The 16,390-nt window shown below is 41.2% G+C and overlaps 1 protein-coding gene across 1 annotated transcript in view; it reads right to left on the minus strand.

Annotated features, from left to right (window-relative positions):
• Positions 1-16,390, minus strand: part of LOC122554853 — a 76,373-nt gene that overhangs the window by 41,763 nt on the left and 18,220 nt on the right. Inside the window, exons 6-8 of the mRNA XM_043700199.1 lie at positions 15,626-15,727; positions 10,178-10,287; positions 2,506-2,517 (exon numbers count right to left, since the gene is read on the minus strand). Of these exons, the coding sequence (XP_043556134.1) occupies positions 2,506-2,517; positions 10,178-10,287; positions 15,626-15,727 (224 nt within the window). The remainder of the gene's footprint in view (positions 1-2,505; positions 2,518-10,177; positions 10,288-15,625; positions 15,728-16,390) is intronic.

The raw sequence follows: 16,390 nt of genomic DNA on the forward strand, positions 1-16,390 counted from the left end.
GACCTCTCCGCCCCCACCCCAGTCTGACCTATCACCCTCACCTTGACCTCTTTCCACCTATCACATTACCGACGCCCCTCCCCCAAGTCCCTCCTCCCTACCTTTTATCTTAGCCTGCTGGACAAACTTTCCTCATTCCTGAAGAAGGGCTTATGCCCGTAACGTCGATTCTCCTGTTCCCTGGATGCTGCCTGACCTGCTGCGCTTTTCCAGCAACACATTTTCAGCTCAGAACCCCTGCTGTAACATTTCAGTAACCTGTTTTAACAAACCCTCCCTCATATACACCAAATCAGGCTAAGTCAATGGAGCCTTCATCTGAGGAGGGTGCAGCTGTCAGTCTCAGCTGAATTTTTCACCAACTGGAAGGATCCCAAGGGACTGGGTGACAATGCAGGACACTCAATAGGCTGGGGAATCCTGAGTACCCTGAGTTTGGGAGGATTGGCGGGGGTAATAAGTCAAAAGAACCACAATTACCTCATTTGCAGCCTGACCATTCCAGAAAATAAGACCAAACAGGCTCTTTGGCTCTTTGACAGATTAAACAGATCTGCAACCTACTCAAATTGTTTTTGAGTAAAGTATACTCATCTTGAGTAGAGAAAGTTTACAGTTTACATGAATAATTTCAGTCTTAAATCAGTGGCTATCACTGCTGCCTCACAGCTCCAGGGACCTAGGTCCAATTCCATCCTCAGGTGACTCTCTATGTGGAGTTGGTATGTGGAGTAATACCAACAGCATGGGTTCAATTCCTGCACCAGCTGAGGTTATCATGAAGGACTGTCCTTCTCAACCTCTGTCCTTACCTGAGGCGTGGTAGTCCTTGCGCTAAAAACACCACCAGTCACCTTTCTGTAATGAGACAGCTGCCCTATGGCCTGGTAAGACAGTGGTGACTTCACCTTTCTACATACATAAACATCCAACTTTTCACAATTCTTGCAACTTGCTAAATTCAAACTTTATTTCAAATATAGATATAGTCTTCTGCTGCAGAAAGCCAACGCAATTTCTATCAAATCAATACATTTGGATATGTGTTATTCCAATACAATCACCATGTTATATCTCATATCATCCTTCAGTTACTTTATTTGTTGCAGACAGAATATTCACCATGAAAATTGTCAGCTTGATTTACTTGAGAATATGAAATGAAAAGAAACGAGTAGATTCAAGCAAAAGAAACTTGAAATCAGTGGCAGTGTAGCTCTTCCATCCCACACACTGGAAAATGCAGAAGGAAGGATATACCTTCTGTGTTTATCTTGAGTGAAGGTGTCCAATTGAAATATTGAACATAGCCCACGTTTATCTGAGGATTTGAGGGTGGCTTTGTAAACAGAGGATCTTTGTGTACTCTATCAAGGCTGTCAACATTGAAAGACTTCTGTAGGATTTAGGTAATGTTGGAAATTCTTCTGAGTTTTGTGAACATACTGGTGTTAACTGAGAGCCCAACCTGGAGATCAGGCCATGATTGACAATTTGATCCCTGAAGAGTTGGTCCCAACTTAAAACAAAATTTAAGTTCCATTGGTAACTTGTGTTGTAAAAATATGGATGAATGCTCTACTTTGATCAACGCAAAAGGAAACCAATTACTATTAAATAGGAATGACTGATACAAAACAGAACAGGATAAATCTGCCAAAAAATGAATTGGGGAATTACTTGATACATCACTCACCACATTCATAAGGCTGAGCTAAACAGAATTAAAAGCAGATCTGTCTTAAAGTCATCGGAATGGTGTTCGGCAACCTGCAAGTCCCATTGAGTAATTGTGGAGGTGTAAACAGAGATTAAAGAGAACTAAGTGGAAACCAACAAGGTTAGTGTCAGTATTAGAATGTTGAATCTAAGATCTTTACCTAAGATCTTACAATGGTGCACAAGACATTTGACATAGGATACAGAAGATGGATTCTTTCAGAAACACCATAGAAGCAGAAAGATGATGCCAATTTGAGGTTTCTGGAGATTTTTCAATCGTCAGAGTGATCAAATGCTAGGTGAGACCAGGAAACAGGATTAATTTAAGAAACAATACAAAGTTTAAGAAACAAGAGAAAGCAACAATAGAAAGTCAGCATTTGAGAAGGAAGAGATTAGCAAAATAATCTTGAATATATATTCAGGTATTTTCTAATTTTCAGCAGTAGATATGCGATTGCTTGTTCCAAAAGAGCCAGAATATCCCTGGTTGGTGTTAATGCAGCATTTCGAGAGCTTGACCAGAAATCCCGATTCCTACCTTAACATAATGTAAACATAGCGAACCAACCAGTGAACTTTGAAAGGCAATGTGATAATCAATCCACCAAACCTTTCTTCTGAAATAATCAATAATAAGTGGCAGAAGGAGTAAGTCAGCCAGCATATGCTTCCCAGTAAAGAAGATAGTATTTGCTTTAAAAGTAATCATGCTTGATGCTTGACACATGTAATCTTGTGGCATCCTCTCAGTGACTTCTCCACAGCTTGAGGTTTAGTTATATACTGAGCCATCTGGAATTGAACCAGAAAAAAAGAAAAGTCAAATTCAAGTAAAACTATTAATGGAGCATGTGTAACAAGGAAGAAAATATTTCTAGCTTTGAAGTGAATGACCTGAATCTATTAAAACCCTGACTGCAAGTTTGATCAATTTTAAATCATCTGAATTATATCAGCAATTTGCATTTTCTCTTGCAGTTTTAATATAACAAAGTGTTATCGGACCCTCCCAGCACCTCAAATATATGTAAATATAATTTTGTACAAGTAAGAAATGTCTTTTGTTTGCTTGTTGGATGGACTTAAACTCCAATGTTTGCTTGTTTCTTCATATGCTCCTATACAGAACCAAATTGCTTTAGTGACCATGTTTGTCTGTAAACCAATGTCTAATATCTTTTAAAAAGACAAGTGCAGCAGAAAAAAGGAGCAGAACTGTGACAACATCTGCTCCAAACTGCTCACCATCCCAACTTGGAAGCCTGGGATTTGTCCAAGTCTTGCTGCATTAGGCCATGGACTGCTTTAATATCCAAAGAGTCATGAATGGTGCTGAACTTAGTAGAATAATCTGAATTAATGATAGTGGGTGAAGCATTGATGAAGCAGCTAAAAATGATTAGGTCCAGGATTCTATCCTGAGGAACTGTGTTCAAGTCCCATCTGCCCCAGTTGTTTTTATAATATCTTTGAACACATTGATGTAGAAAACATCTATCCTGAGAAACTTCTGCAGAGATGTCCTGAAGCTGAGATAACAGACCTCCAATAACCAAAACATTTTCCTTTGTGCTCTCCCAACCAGAGGAGAGTTTCAATCCCGATTTCTATTTTTGATAGGATTTCTTAACTCCATATTTGGACAATTGTGACCTTGATGTCAAGGGCAGTCTTGTTCACTTCATCTCTGGAATTCAGCTCTTTTGTCCATGTATGAACCAAGGCTGTAATGAGGTCAGGAGCTGAGTGGCCCTGGTGGAACCCAAACTGGACATCAGGGAGCAGGTTGTTGCTGAGTAGGTGCTGCTTGATAGCACTGTTAATGACATCTTTCATCACTTTACTGATGATGGAGAGTAGACAGATGGGGCGGTAATTGGCCGGATTGGATTTGTCCTACTTTTTATGGACAGAACATACCCGAGCAATTTTCCACAATGTCAGTCGATGCCAGTGTCATTACTGTACTGGAACAGCTTTGGTAGGAGTGTATTAGCTCTGGAGTAACAGTCTTTCATCCTATTGCTAGAATTTTGTCAGGGCATAGAGTGCAGTGTGTCTAGCCATCAAGTGGAGTGAACAAAATTGGCTAAAGACTGGCACCTTAAACACTGGGGACCATTGGAGGAGGCTGAAATGCATTGGTCAACATGGAAGAGTACTGTTTCAGCAGTTAACGGAGGAAATTTTGTGGTAATCAGCAGGATGTTTTCTCACCCATGTTTATCCTGATGACATGAAGCTTTATGGAGTATGAAGTCAATGTTGAGGATTCCCATTGGCAACATTCCTCCAACTGGATTCCACCGTGCCACCATCTTTGCTGGGTCTATCCAGGACTGGGTTGGTGATTCTCAGGACATTCTCAGTAAGTGTGACTATGTCTCACACACACAAGTATCATGGTGAGAGAAAGATTGGGAATGTTGTGCAATGTTCTCAGGATTTGCTGAGATGATTCTTGTGCTGATCAGAATGCTGCTTCTCAGCTTCCCTTCTTCAGATACTTCTACTTGTTTGCAGGAGTTTATATAAGTTACAGGATGACTGGATCACACTTATAAAGGGATCATGGCCTGATACTTAAAAGACACAGATTACTGCAACTACTGATTACAAAATAAACTTATTTTCTTCAGGTTTACAGTGATTTTCATGTACTGCGGAGAACAGAGTCATCAACTTAGCACTTATACTTTTATGCTCTCTTTTAGTAATAAATGCCAAAATTCCATTTGCTTTCCTTATTACCTGTTGTACCTTCATATTAGTCATATGCAATTCATGCACAAGGGCACCAAGCTCCCTCTGCACCAAAGCACTCTGAAGTTTCTCTGCATTTCGATGATGAGTTGCCAGTCTTTTCTTATGACCAAGATAGATAGCATTTCAGTGAGTGGTTATCTGCCAAGTTTTGGCTCTTTCTCCTATCAACATCTATTTATAATTTTCTTATTTTGGCTGGTGGAGATTGAATGGTTTTTCTCTGTCTTGTTCACAGCAGCAAGCTGTTCAGCTACCTGTGAACTAATTGCATGGTTATGGGCAGGCAGAAGGTCAGTGTCATCAATCACTGATAACTAGTGCAAAGATCAATCAGTTACTTATTCATGACTAAGTCTCCTTTTATACACACCCAAGCTCCAGTATGTCTGCCTCTTCTAACACTGTTAGAACAGCAGCTGTATAAAGCAATGTTTATAATAAATGTCAACTTACTAGCTGTCAAAAATTATACAGTGATCTTTCAGCAATCCTTCGATTTAAAATCAGTTCTTTTCTCATTTCAACTCACAATATAAAATAGAGAAAAAATAAAAAGATACTGACTTTATCTTATACATGGCACTGTATCAAGAGACTGTATTGAGAGCCTGAACCAATACTATGCACCTTATATCGTACACGGTATTGGTCTCCTTATTTAATGAAGGATGCAAATAGGCATTCTGGAGAGATGTTGCTTGACTAGTGGAGTTAACATCTTGAGTGCAGCATAACTCTTCTACAGAATCTGTGTTCTGCACAAAATATCAACTCTATTTCTTTCTTCAAAGATGCTATTAGACTTGATGAGTTTCTCCAGTGTTCACTGTATTTGTTTCAGAATTTCAGCTGCTTTTGTTTTATTAGATTAATACTTGGATTGAGTGTGATTGATTTGATGTGGACTTTATCATCACATGTACTCAAGTACTCAAGTACAGGAGTACAATGAAAAGGGTATAATGGTGCCACACAAGGCAACATTGTGGGTATAAGTACTTAGGTACAGAATGTTAAAAACAAAGTAGAAAGAAAGAACAAAATTAAAAGTTAAACATTGCAGTAATTACAGTATAGTGATTATTATTTTTCCGTAGAAAATAAAGAAATAATGCTGCAAGTTTAAGGTTAGACAGGCTGGGATTGCATCTGCTGGAGCTTACAAGAGTAAAAGGCAACTTGATTGAAACAAACAGATCATAAGGAATCAACCGGACAGATGTGGAAAGGACGTTTCCTCTTTTGGAAGGATTTAAAACTTTGCTTATAAATCAAGGCTGTCCATTGTAAAACAGAGAAGAAACTGAAAAATGGACTGAGGAGAGTTAAAAGGGAGCATGAAAAAGCTTTAGCGGGTAGGTTTAAGGAAAACCCTAAGGTTTTCTACACTTACGTGAGGAACAAGATGGCCAGAGTGAGGGTGGGGCCAATCAGGGATAGTGGAGGGAACTTGTGTCTGGAGTTGGAGAAGATAGGGAGGTCCTTAATGAATACTTTGCTTCTGTATTCACTACTGAGAGGGACCTTGACATTTCTGAGGACACCGTGAAACAGATTGATATGCTAGAACATATCAGTGTTAGGAAGGAGGATTTGCTAAAACCTTTGAAACACATAAGAGTAGATAAATCCCCTGGGCCAGATGGGATGCACCCAACGTTACTACAGGAAGTGATAGAAGAAATTACTGTGCCTTTGGCAATGATCTTTGCACCCTCACTGCCCACTGGAGAAATACCCGATGATTGGAGGGTGGCAAATGATATTCCCTTATTCAGGAAAGGGAATAGGGACAATCCTGGCAAGTACAGACCAATCAGTATCATGTCTGGGGAGGGAGGGGGGCAAAGTATTAGAGAGGATTCTGAGAGGCAGGATTTATGATTATTCAGACAACCATAGTTTGATTAGAGATAGTCAGCATAGCTTTGTGAGGGACAGGTCATGCTTCACAAACCTTATTGAATTCTTTGAGCATGTGACAAAACACTTTGATGAAGGTAGAGCAATAGATGTGGTGTACACGGATTTTAGCAAAGCATTTTATATGGTTCCCCATGGTAGGCTCATTCAGAAAGAAATGATTCATAGGATACAGCAAATCTTGTCTTTCTAGATACATAATAGACTGACCCATAGAAGACACAGGGTGGTGGTAGATGGAGCTTGGTGACCAGTGGTGTTCCACTGGGATCAGATCTGGGACCTCTGTTCTTTGTGATTTTTATACATGACTTGGATGAGGAAGTGGAAAGGTGGGTTAATAAGTTTGATGATGACACGAAGGTTGGTGGAGCTGTGGATAGTGTGAGGGCTATTATAGGTTTCAACAGGACATTGACAGGATACAGAACTGGGCTGATAAGTGGCAGATGGAGTTCACCCTGGAAAAGTGTGAAGTAATTCACTTTGGAATGTCAAATTTGAATGCAGAATACAGCATTAAAGGCAGGATTCTTGGCACTGTGGAGGAACAGAGAGATCTTGAGGTCCATGTCCATAGATCCCTCAAAGTTGTCACTCAAGTTGATAGGGCTATTAAGAAGGTGTATGGTGTGTTGGCTTTCATTAGCAGGGGAACTGAGTTTAAAAGCTACGAGGTTATGCTGCAGCTCTACAGAACCCTGGTGAGACCACACTTGGAATATTGTGTTCAACTCTGGCTGCCTCATTATAGGAGATATGTGGAAGCTTTAGGGAGGGTGCAGAGAAGATTTACCAGGATGCTGCCTGGACTGGGGGGCATGTCTTGTGAAGAAAGGTTGAGGGAGCTAAAGCTTTTCTCATTGGAGCTGAGGAGAATGAGTTGATGAGTTGAAGGTGACTTGATAGAGGTGTACAAGATGTTGAGAGGCATAGATAGAGTGGATGGCAGGAGATTTTATTCCCACAGGACAGAAATATCTATCATGAGGGGGCATAATTTTAAGGTGATTGGAGGAAGGTTTAGGGGAGATGTCAGAGGTAGGTTCTTTACACAGAGTGTGGTGGGTGCATGGAATGTACAGCCAGGTACTGGAGTCAGATACATTAGGGACATTTAAGTGAGTTTTGGAGAGGTGCATGGAAGATAGCACAATGAAAGGTATGTGGGTTAGTCAGATTTTAGTGTTGGATAAAAGGCTAGCACAACATTGAGGGCCAAAGCACCTTTACTGTGCTGTACTGTTCAATGTTATATGTTCTATGAGGCAAAAGTTTTTCTCTCAAATGATTGAGAGTCATAGGAACTCTCTTCCTGAAAAGGCAGTGGAAACAGAGTCTGAGGCGGAGGTGAATAGATTCTTGTTAAACAAAGGTGTGAAAGGTTATCAGGTTAGGCAGGAATATGGATTTGAGGGCGTAGGGTATAGGTTTGCTCGCTGAGCTGTAGGTTTGATATCCAGATGTTTCATTACCTGGCTAGGTAACATCATCAGTGGCAACCTCCAAGTGAAGCGAAGCTGTTGCCTCCTGCTTTCTATTTATATGTTTGTCCTGGATGGGGTTCCTGTGGTTTATGGTGATGTAATTTCCTGTTCATTTTCTGAGGGGTTGATAGATGGTATCTAGATCTATGTGTTTGTTTATGGTGTTGTGGTTGGACTTTGACTTTATAATCATTGAATGGTGGACCAGGCGCGAGGGGCTGAAATGCTCAATCATTAATGCATGTGGTCTTACATTTGTACATAAGAATTGCTGGACAAACAAAATTAATCAAATTTGCCTTCCAGGATTCTGCTGGCCTCATGATAAAATTGTGATAGAGTTGACGGGTTCCAATCAATTTCTATTTGTCTAAAATAGACAGCAGAGACATGGGTTTAAAATTACAAGATTAAAATGTGTCCAAAGATTAAAACTTCTCTTCTTGGAGGACTGACATGTGAAACAATTTCCCTGACCAAATTACCTTCCTCAAGGAAACACTGCACTGAAAAAGTGAATGCAAACTTTGTAATCAATTCCAGACCAAACTCTCCATGACACACAATAGATGTTGTCCTTTTGGGGCAGCAGGAAAGAAGAGGTGGTGTTATAGCAGTAATGTCTCTCTGTTAGTAATCTGGTCGAGAACACAAATAGCTGGAGAAACTCAGCAGGTCTAGCAGCATCTGTGGAGAGAAACCAGAGTTAACTGTTTGGGTCCAGTAACCTTTTGTCAAACTGAAGTTCTCCAGCTATTTCTGTTTTGTTTTAGATTTCCTGCATCTGCAGTTCTTTGTATTTTGTTTAGTAATCCAGAACCTTACTATTATTCAAGGGATGTATGTTCGAATCCTAATGCAGCAGATGGTGAAATTTGAATTTAAGAAAAATCTAGAACCAGAAACTGGGCTACTGGTGACCATGTAACCATTGCTGATTGTCATAAAACCCCATTGGTTCACTAATGTCCTTCAGGGAAGGGAATCTGCTGTCCTTACCTGGTCTGGCCTACATGTGACAACAAAGTGGTTGACCCTGAAATGCCCAGCAAGACACTCCATTGAAGTGTAATTAAAGATGGCCAATAAATGCTGACCCGACCAATGATGCCACATCCCATGAGGGAATAAGGGAGAAAAAAAGAACAATAGAAGGGAAGAGATACAGGGTCAGTGAGTTGGACATTTCCATAAAGTTTGACAGCCAGGGCATTTTCTCCCTTGCAATTAAATGGATTGGATAGAATTCATAAGATAGTTGATTTTACAGGATCTGTCAAGGTCTGGGTCAATGATCTGAGCAGGATATTAACCATAGAGAGTTATAGAGTCAGTGTCATACAGTGGGGAAATAGACATTTTGGCCCAGCCAGTTCATGCTCATCATAATTCCAAACTAAACTGGTCCCACCTGCCTGCACTTGGCCCATATCCTTCCAAACATTTTTTTTATTATGTATTTCTTCAAATGCCTTTTAAATGTTGTAACTGTACCCACATCCATCACTTCCACGGGAAGTTCCTCCCTGTTTAAAATGGTTGCCTCTCATCCTTTCTAAATCTCTCTCCTCACTTTAAAAAATGCCCCAAGCCTTGAAATCCCCCACCCTCAGGAAAAGACATCCGCCATTCACCTTATCTGTATCCTTTATGATTTTATAAACTTTGATAAGGTCACCCCTCAACCTCCCCTGCTCCAGTGAAAAAGATCCTAGTCTGTCCAACATCTCCTTATAACTCAAACCTTCATTTCCTTTAATATTCTACCTTTCATCTCTTTGTACTTTTCCTAAGGGTTCTTGCATACTTTCAAATCACCAAATAGATTTTATGTATTTTGCTCATTGTTCCTCAAATTAAACTTCTAAAAATTTTTGAAACTAGTTGCAGATGTCACAAGAAAAGCCAGTCCTTACTGCCCATCCATAACAGTCTTTCTGGTGGCGACAGTGAACTAGCTTCTAAAACTTTCTATTGAGGATATTTGCATCGTGTTCCCACATTGTGAGATCTATGACTTTAACCAAAGGATGCTGCAGTAATGGTGATACATTTCCAAGTCAGGGTAGTGTAAGCATGGAAGGTAGCTTTCACACTGAAAAATTCCAATGATGCACAGGCCTGTCTATCTGATTGAGGTTCTAGATTTCAAAGGTTTTGTTTAAATCCTAGCAAAAAGCTGCGGTGCATCTAGTAGATGGTACCCAATGCAACCCATATAGCCTCAGTGGTAAAAGGAACAAATTTCCAAGGTTTAACATGCTTAACTTTCTTACTTATAATATCCAGCACCGCTGACTGGTACATCTGAGATTGGTTCATCCTCTGCCACATAAGTTGATAAACATTAGACAGGTTCAGAGTCATGTTCTGAGTGCCAACAGATCTGTAATGAAAGACAGAATAAGTTTTTAATGAGTGGTAATATTTCAGATCAGACACTAGAAGAGCAAAAAGAGTGATTGCTGCAACAAATAAAGTTTTGGCGATCACTGAGGGGCGCAATTCCAGGGATTTTCATCTACTTTGTCCTGGACGGGGTCAAGCTTTTTGAGTGTTGTTGGAGCTGTACTCATCCAGGAAGTGGGGACTGTTCCATCTCACTCCTGACTTGGGCCCTGTCAATGGTGAACTGGCTGTCAGGAGTCATGAAGTGAGTTACTCAATACAGTATTCCTAAAGGAGAAAGTGAGGACTGCAGATGCTGGAGATCAGAGCTGAAAATCAGCAACACATTTTCAGCACAGTATTCCTAAAGTCTGACCTACTCTTGTAGTGTCTGCATTTATATGGTGAGTCCAGTTGAGTTTCTGATCAATAATAACTCCCAGGATGTTGATAATGAGGGATTCAATTATGCTAATACCATTGAACGTCAAGGTGCTGTGGTTTGATTGTCTCTTGTTGGTGATGGTCATAGCTTGGCATTTAAGTGGCGCGAATGTTACTTGCCACTGGTCAGCCCAAACCTAGATATTGGCCAGATCTTGTTGCATTTGGACAGGACTACTTCAGTATCTGAGGAGTCGTGAATGGTGAACATCGTGCAATGATCAGTAAAATTCCTCACTTCTGACCTTACAATGGAAGGAAGGTCATTGATGAAACAACTGAAAATGGTTGGGATGTGGACAGTATCCTGAGGAACTCCTGCAGACATGTCGTGAAGCTGAGATGACTGACCTCCAACAATCACAACCATCTTTCTATATGTCAAGTATGACTCTAACCACCAGAGAGTTTCCCTGCTGATACACATTGATTCCAGTTTTGCTAGGGCCGAATGCAGCCTTGATGTCAAGGGCTGTCTCTCTCACTTCACCTCTGGAATTCAGCTTTTTTGAACCGAGGTCAGGAGCTGAGCAGCTTTCCATATGTTTATATCCTTCTGTAAATGACAAAACCAGTACTGTACATAATACTCCAAATGTGGTCTAATCAGTATAGGTTATTCTGCTATAAAGCATGTTTCATTAATGCAAATTCACTGTAACACGATTGATGAATTGGGGACCCTATTTACATAGCACAAACTTTTAAAAAGGTATTTTGGCTGGAAGGTGATTACATTGCCAGCACTTTAAGCTCTGTTTCAAAAGCACGATTTTTCTATAATGCAGGTTTGCACAAGGACACAACCATCACATTATAGAAGAACTGCCTGAATAAATGAAGCATAACCTCCATACTTGTGTATTCAATTCCCCTCTTAATAAATAAGAACATTGTATTAGCTTTCCTAATTATTTGCTGCACTGCAAAAAGCAAAATTGCCAAGATCCTACTTTCTCCCAGAGAGAGACAGACAGACAGACGCCACTGGTGGTGTGGTTAACCTAAGGGTCAGAATATCTCCGGCAAAGGGGTGAAGTTAAAAAGACAGAACCTTCAGGGTAACCTCAGCTGAGACAAGATTCAAACCTACACTGTTGGTAACACTTCACACTGGAAGCCAATCAGCCAGCCAGCTGGCTGAGCTAACCAATACCATGCAAACATGGATACGTGCAGCTCCAAAGTCACTCAAGATGTTCAGCATCATCTAGGACAAAACCATCCACCACATTGTTCTCTATCCACCACATTAAACATTTATTTTGGTCATGACCAGTGCTGAGTACTTGCAGCATATACCATCACAAAATGCATTTTTCAGTAACATATTTATGGTAATTGGAAGAAGATCAGAGGTGTATGGCTCTGGATGTTGACCCTCAATTAGGAAATGTGTGTCCTCCCTATCCAATGTGTATAGGTCCCCCATAATTTTATGTATTATTATTTTTAAAATATGAAGTATTATTTGATGTTACCTTGTTTGTACACATTGCTTCTTGTAAAGATTCTAATGTATTCTCCCTGTTCCTCCATCTCCATCATATATGTTCCAATGAGGTCAACTTCAATAAGGGAGTCTCCCAGATGCTCACCTTCTTCCTCAACCAGGATTTCCCCAGCTCCATTGTTGACAGGGCCATAAACCAGGTCTGACCTATCTCCCACATTCAGCTCTCATTCCCTCTCTTCCCTCCTATAACAGTGATAGGGTTCCCATTGTCCTTACCTACTATCCACCAGCATCCACATTCAGAGGCTCATTAACCACCATTTCTGCCACCACCATACACATAGTCCCCTCTTCTCCCTTGTCCACCTTCCATTGGGACCATTCCCTCCGGGATGCCCTGGTCCACACTTCCTTTACTCTCAACAGCACCCCCAAAGCCACACAGCAATTTCCCCTGCAACCACAGAGTGTGTAACATCTACCCATTTACTCCCTCCCTCCACAGTGTGTAAGGGCCAAAACATTTCTTCCAGGTGAAGCAGCACTTTACCTGCATTTCACACAATCGAGTCGACTGCATTCACTGCTCACATTGGGCTTGTGGAAAATGACACTGAAGAGACATTAGTGGGGAACAAAGAAATGGTGACAAACTTTGTGTCAGTCTTTACAATGGAAGATATGCATAATATCCCAAGATTTCAAGAGAGTAATCGGGCAAAACTGACTAAAGAGGACTCTGACTTTATTCTCGATGGAATTTAGACAAATTGAGAGGAGAACTAATTGAAACATACGGAATGCTAATGGCCTGGATAGGGAGGATGTTAGGAAGCTGTTTTCATTGGTAGAAGAGATTATGACCTAAGGGTATAGCCTTAGGGTAAATGGAAGACCTTTTAGAATGGAGATGAGGAGAAACTGCTTCAGCCAGAGAGTGGTGAATCTATGGAATTCATTGCCAAAGAGGGCTGTGGAGGCCAGGCCACTGAGGAAACTTAAAGCAGAGATAGAGAGGTTCTTGATTGTCAGGAAGGTCAACGGTTACGGGGAGAAAGTGGGAGAATGGAGTTGAGAAACGTATCGGCCGTGTTTGAATAGTGGAGCAGACTCGATGGGCTGAATGGCCTAATTTCTGCTCCTATGTCTTATGGTTTTATGATCTCACAATGCAGTCTCCTCTACACTGGGGAAACAAAGTGTAGACTGGGTGACCACTTCACAGAGCACCTGCATACTGCCCGGTCAAAAGACCCTGAGCTTTCAGTTGCTTGCCGCTTTAACACACCACCCTGTTCCCTGGCCAACATCTCTGTCTCAGGCTTGCTGCACTGCTCCAGTGAAGCTCAGTGCAAGCTGGAAGAATAACACCTCACTTTCCACTTGCAGACCTTGCAGCCTTCTGGAATCTATAATGAGTTCAATAACTTTCGGACTTGAACTTTCCCATATCCCAGCCCCTTATTCCTTGTTATCACCTCATCTGCCAATAAACACTACCTATTGTTATCCACTTACAGGCTCCATTAACAACTATTTACCTTCCCAGCCAGATTGTTATCTACTCCTTTGTCTGCCTAATTGTTCTTCTCTCTCTTTGGGCTCTAACTCCATATACTCCTTACCCCCTCCCCACAATCCTATGACCTGCATTTAAACTGAAATTTTACTATTTACCATCAGCTCTGAGGAAGGATCACGTATCCGCAACGTTAACTCTGATTTCTCCACAGATGCTGTCAGACCTGCTGAGCTTTTCCACTAATTTCTGTTTTTGCTTTTGTTTTTTTTATTTGATGTTCTCTGATATACCTTCTGGGGAGTCCAGTGATGCACATAATCAAAGAACAATACAGCACAGAAACAGACCCTTGGGTCCGCCAAGCCTGCACTGACATGTTTTGCCTTTCCATAATAAACTGTCTTCACTTACAGGATCCATATCCCTCTATTCCCTTCCTATTCATTTATTTGTCCAGGTGTTTCTTGAATGCTGCTATTGTGTCTGCCTCCTCTGGCAGTGTGTTCCAGGCACTCACCCTTTGTGTGAAAAACCTGCTTCGCACATCTCTTTTAAACTTTCCCTTGTCCCGCACCTTGAACCTATGTCCCCAGTAATTGTCCCCTCTGTCCTGGGAAAAAGCCTCATACTTTCCACTCTATCCATGTCATTCATAATGATATCATCCTCCACCAATTCCTTCTCTTTGATGAATATCAACACAAAGTATTCGTTTATGACCTCACCTACCTCTTCTGGCTCCAAACATTGAATTTTTCCTTTGTCTTTAAGTAGGCCAACCCTTTTCCTGGCAACCCTCTTGGGTTTTTTTTTAAATGTATAAAAAACCTTGGGATTCTCCTTAATCCTGTTTGCTAACATTTTTTTCTTGACCCCTTTTAGTCCTTCTAATTCCTTGTTTAAGTTCTTTCTTACTTTCCTTATGTCCTCAAAGGCTTCATCAATTCCCATCCTCCTAGACCTTACATATGCTTCTTTCTTCTGTTTGACCAAAGTTATTACATCCCTAGTCATCCAAGGTTCACATACTTTGCCATTTCTAGCCTTCATTCTCACAGGAATGTGCCGTTCCTGAACTATAACCAATTGCTGTTTGAAATACTCCCACATGTCCAATGTAGATTTACCCTCAAGCTGCCACCTCCAATCAACATTCTCCACCCGATGCCTGGAGGAAGAACGCCTCATCTTCCGCCTCGGGCCCTTCCAACCCCACGGCATCAATGTGGATTTCACCAGTTTCCTCATTTCCCCTGCCCTCACCTTATCCCAGTTCCAACCTTCCAACTTGGCACCATCCTCATGACCTGTTCCACCTGTCCATCTTCCTCCTCACCTATCCGCTCCACCCTCCACTCCGACCTATCATCTTTATCCCCCACCTCCATCCACATATTGGACTCTCAGATACTTACCCCAGCCCCACCCCGCTCCCATTTATCTCTCCACCACTGAGGCTCCTAGCCTCATTCCTAATGAAGGGCTTTTGCCTGAAAAGTCGATTTTCCTGCTTCTCGGATCCTGCCTGACCTGCTATGCTTTTCCAGCACCCCACTCTCGACTCTAACCTTCAGCATCTGCAGTCCTCACTTTCGCCTATTCTCCAGTTCCTGCCTAATATTGTTGTAGTTCGCCTTCCCACAGTTTAACACCTTCACCTGAGGACTCCTGTTATCCTTATCCGTTAGTATCTTAAAACTCACAGTGTTATGGTCACCACTCACGAATGCACTCTGACTGAAACTTCACTCACCTGGCTGGGCTCATTTCCCAAAACCAGGTCCAGTATAACCCTTTCCCTGATTGGACTGTTTACATACCGTGTCAAGAAACCCTCCTGAATGGAGCTTACAAAGACTGTCCCATCCAAGTCCCTACACAAAGTGAGTCCCAGTCAATATAGACCATGTGTACCTTGAGGCTTGCTGGTATTGTGCATCATTCTTCTTGGTTCGATTCCAATAAGGTTTGTCAACACCATAATACTTTTGCCCATAAACCTGGTTAGGTGAGAGTCTTGAAAGATAAAAATAATAAAACGTTTAATATAGATTAAACAATTAATGAAAAACTAATGATTTAACAAGTAATTGGGTAAATTTTCAAAAATCTAATAAATAAAATGCGACAAAATATATAGAACTAAGCTGATCTATAATAGGACAAAATTAAATACCTAAATTGTGATTTCCATAATTACTGAATACCTTCAGTGTGGAAGCAGGCAATTTGGCCCATTAAGTCCACACAGACCCTCCAAAGAGATCCCATCAAGACCCACCACGCTATCAACACCCCCGTCCCCCTATCCCTGTAACCCTGCATTTCCCATGGCTACTTCACCTAGCCTGCACATCCTTGGACGCTATGGGAAATTTAGCATGGCCAATCCAACTGACCTGCACATCTTTGGACTGTGGGAGTCAACTGGAGGAAACCCACACAGACACGGAAGAATGTGAAAACTCTACATAGACAGAGGCCTGAGAGTGAAATTGAACCGAGTCCCTGAAGCTATGAGGCAGCAGTGCTAACCACTGAGCAACCATGATGCAATGGAACACTCTTCATACAGTGTGTAAATTAAAATGAATACTTAAAAGGAGTTGGAAATTGACAAATGATTGAATATATTAAAAGGTAAATATTTAGTCAAACTGTTTAAATAGTTATATGCAC

The sequence above is a fragment of the Chiloscyllium plagiosum genome, chromosome 12 (assembly GCF_004010195.1).
Source record: "Chiloscyllium plagiosum isolate BGI_BamShark_2017 chromosome 12, ASM401019v2, whole genome shotgun sequence".
NCBI lineage: Eukaryota > Metazoa > Chordata > Chondrichthyes > Orectolobiformes > Hemiscylliidae > Chiloscyllium > Chiloscyllium plagiosum.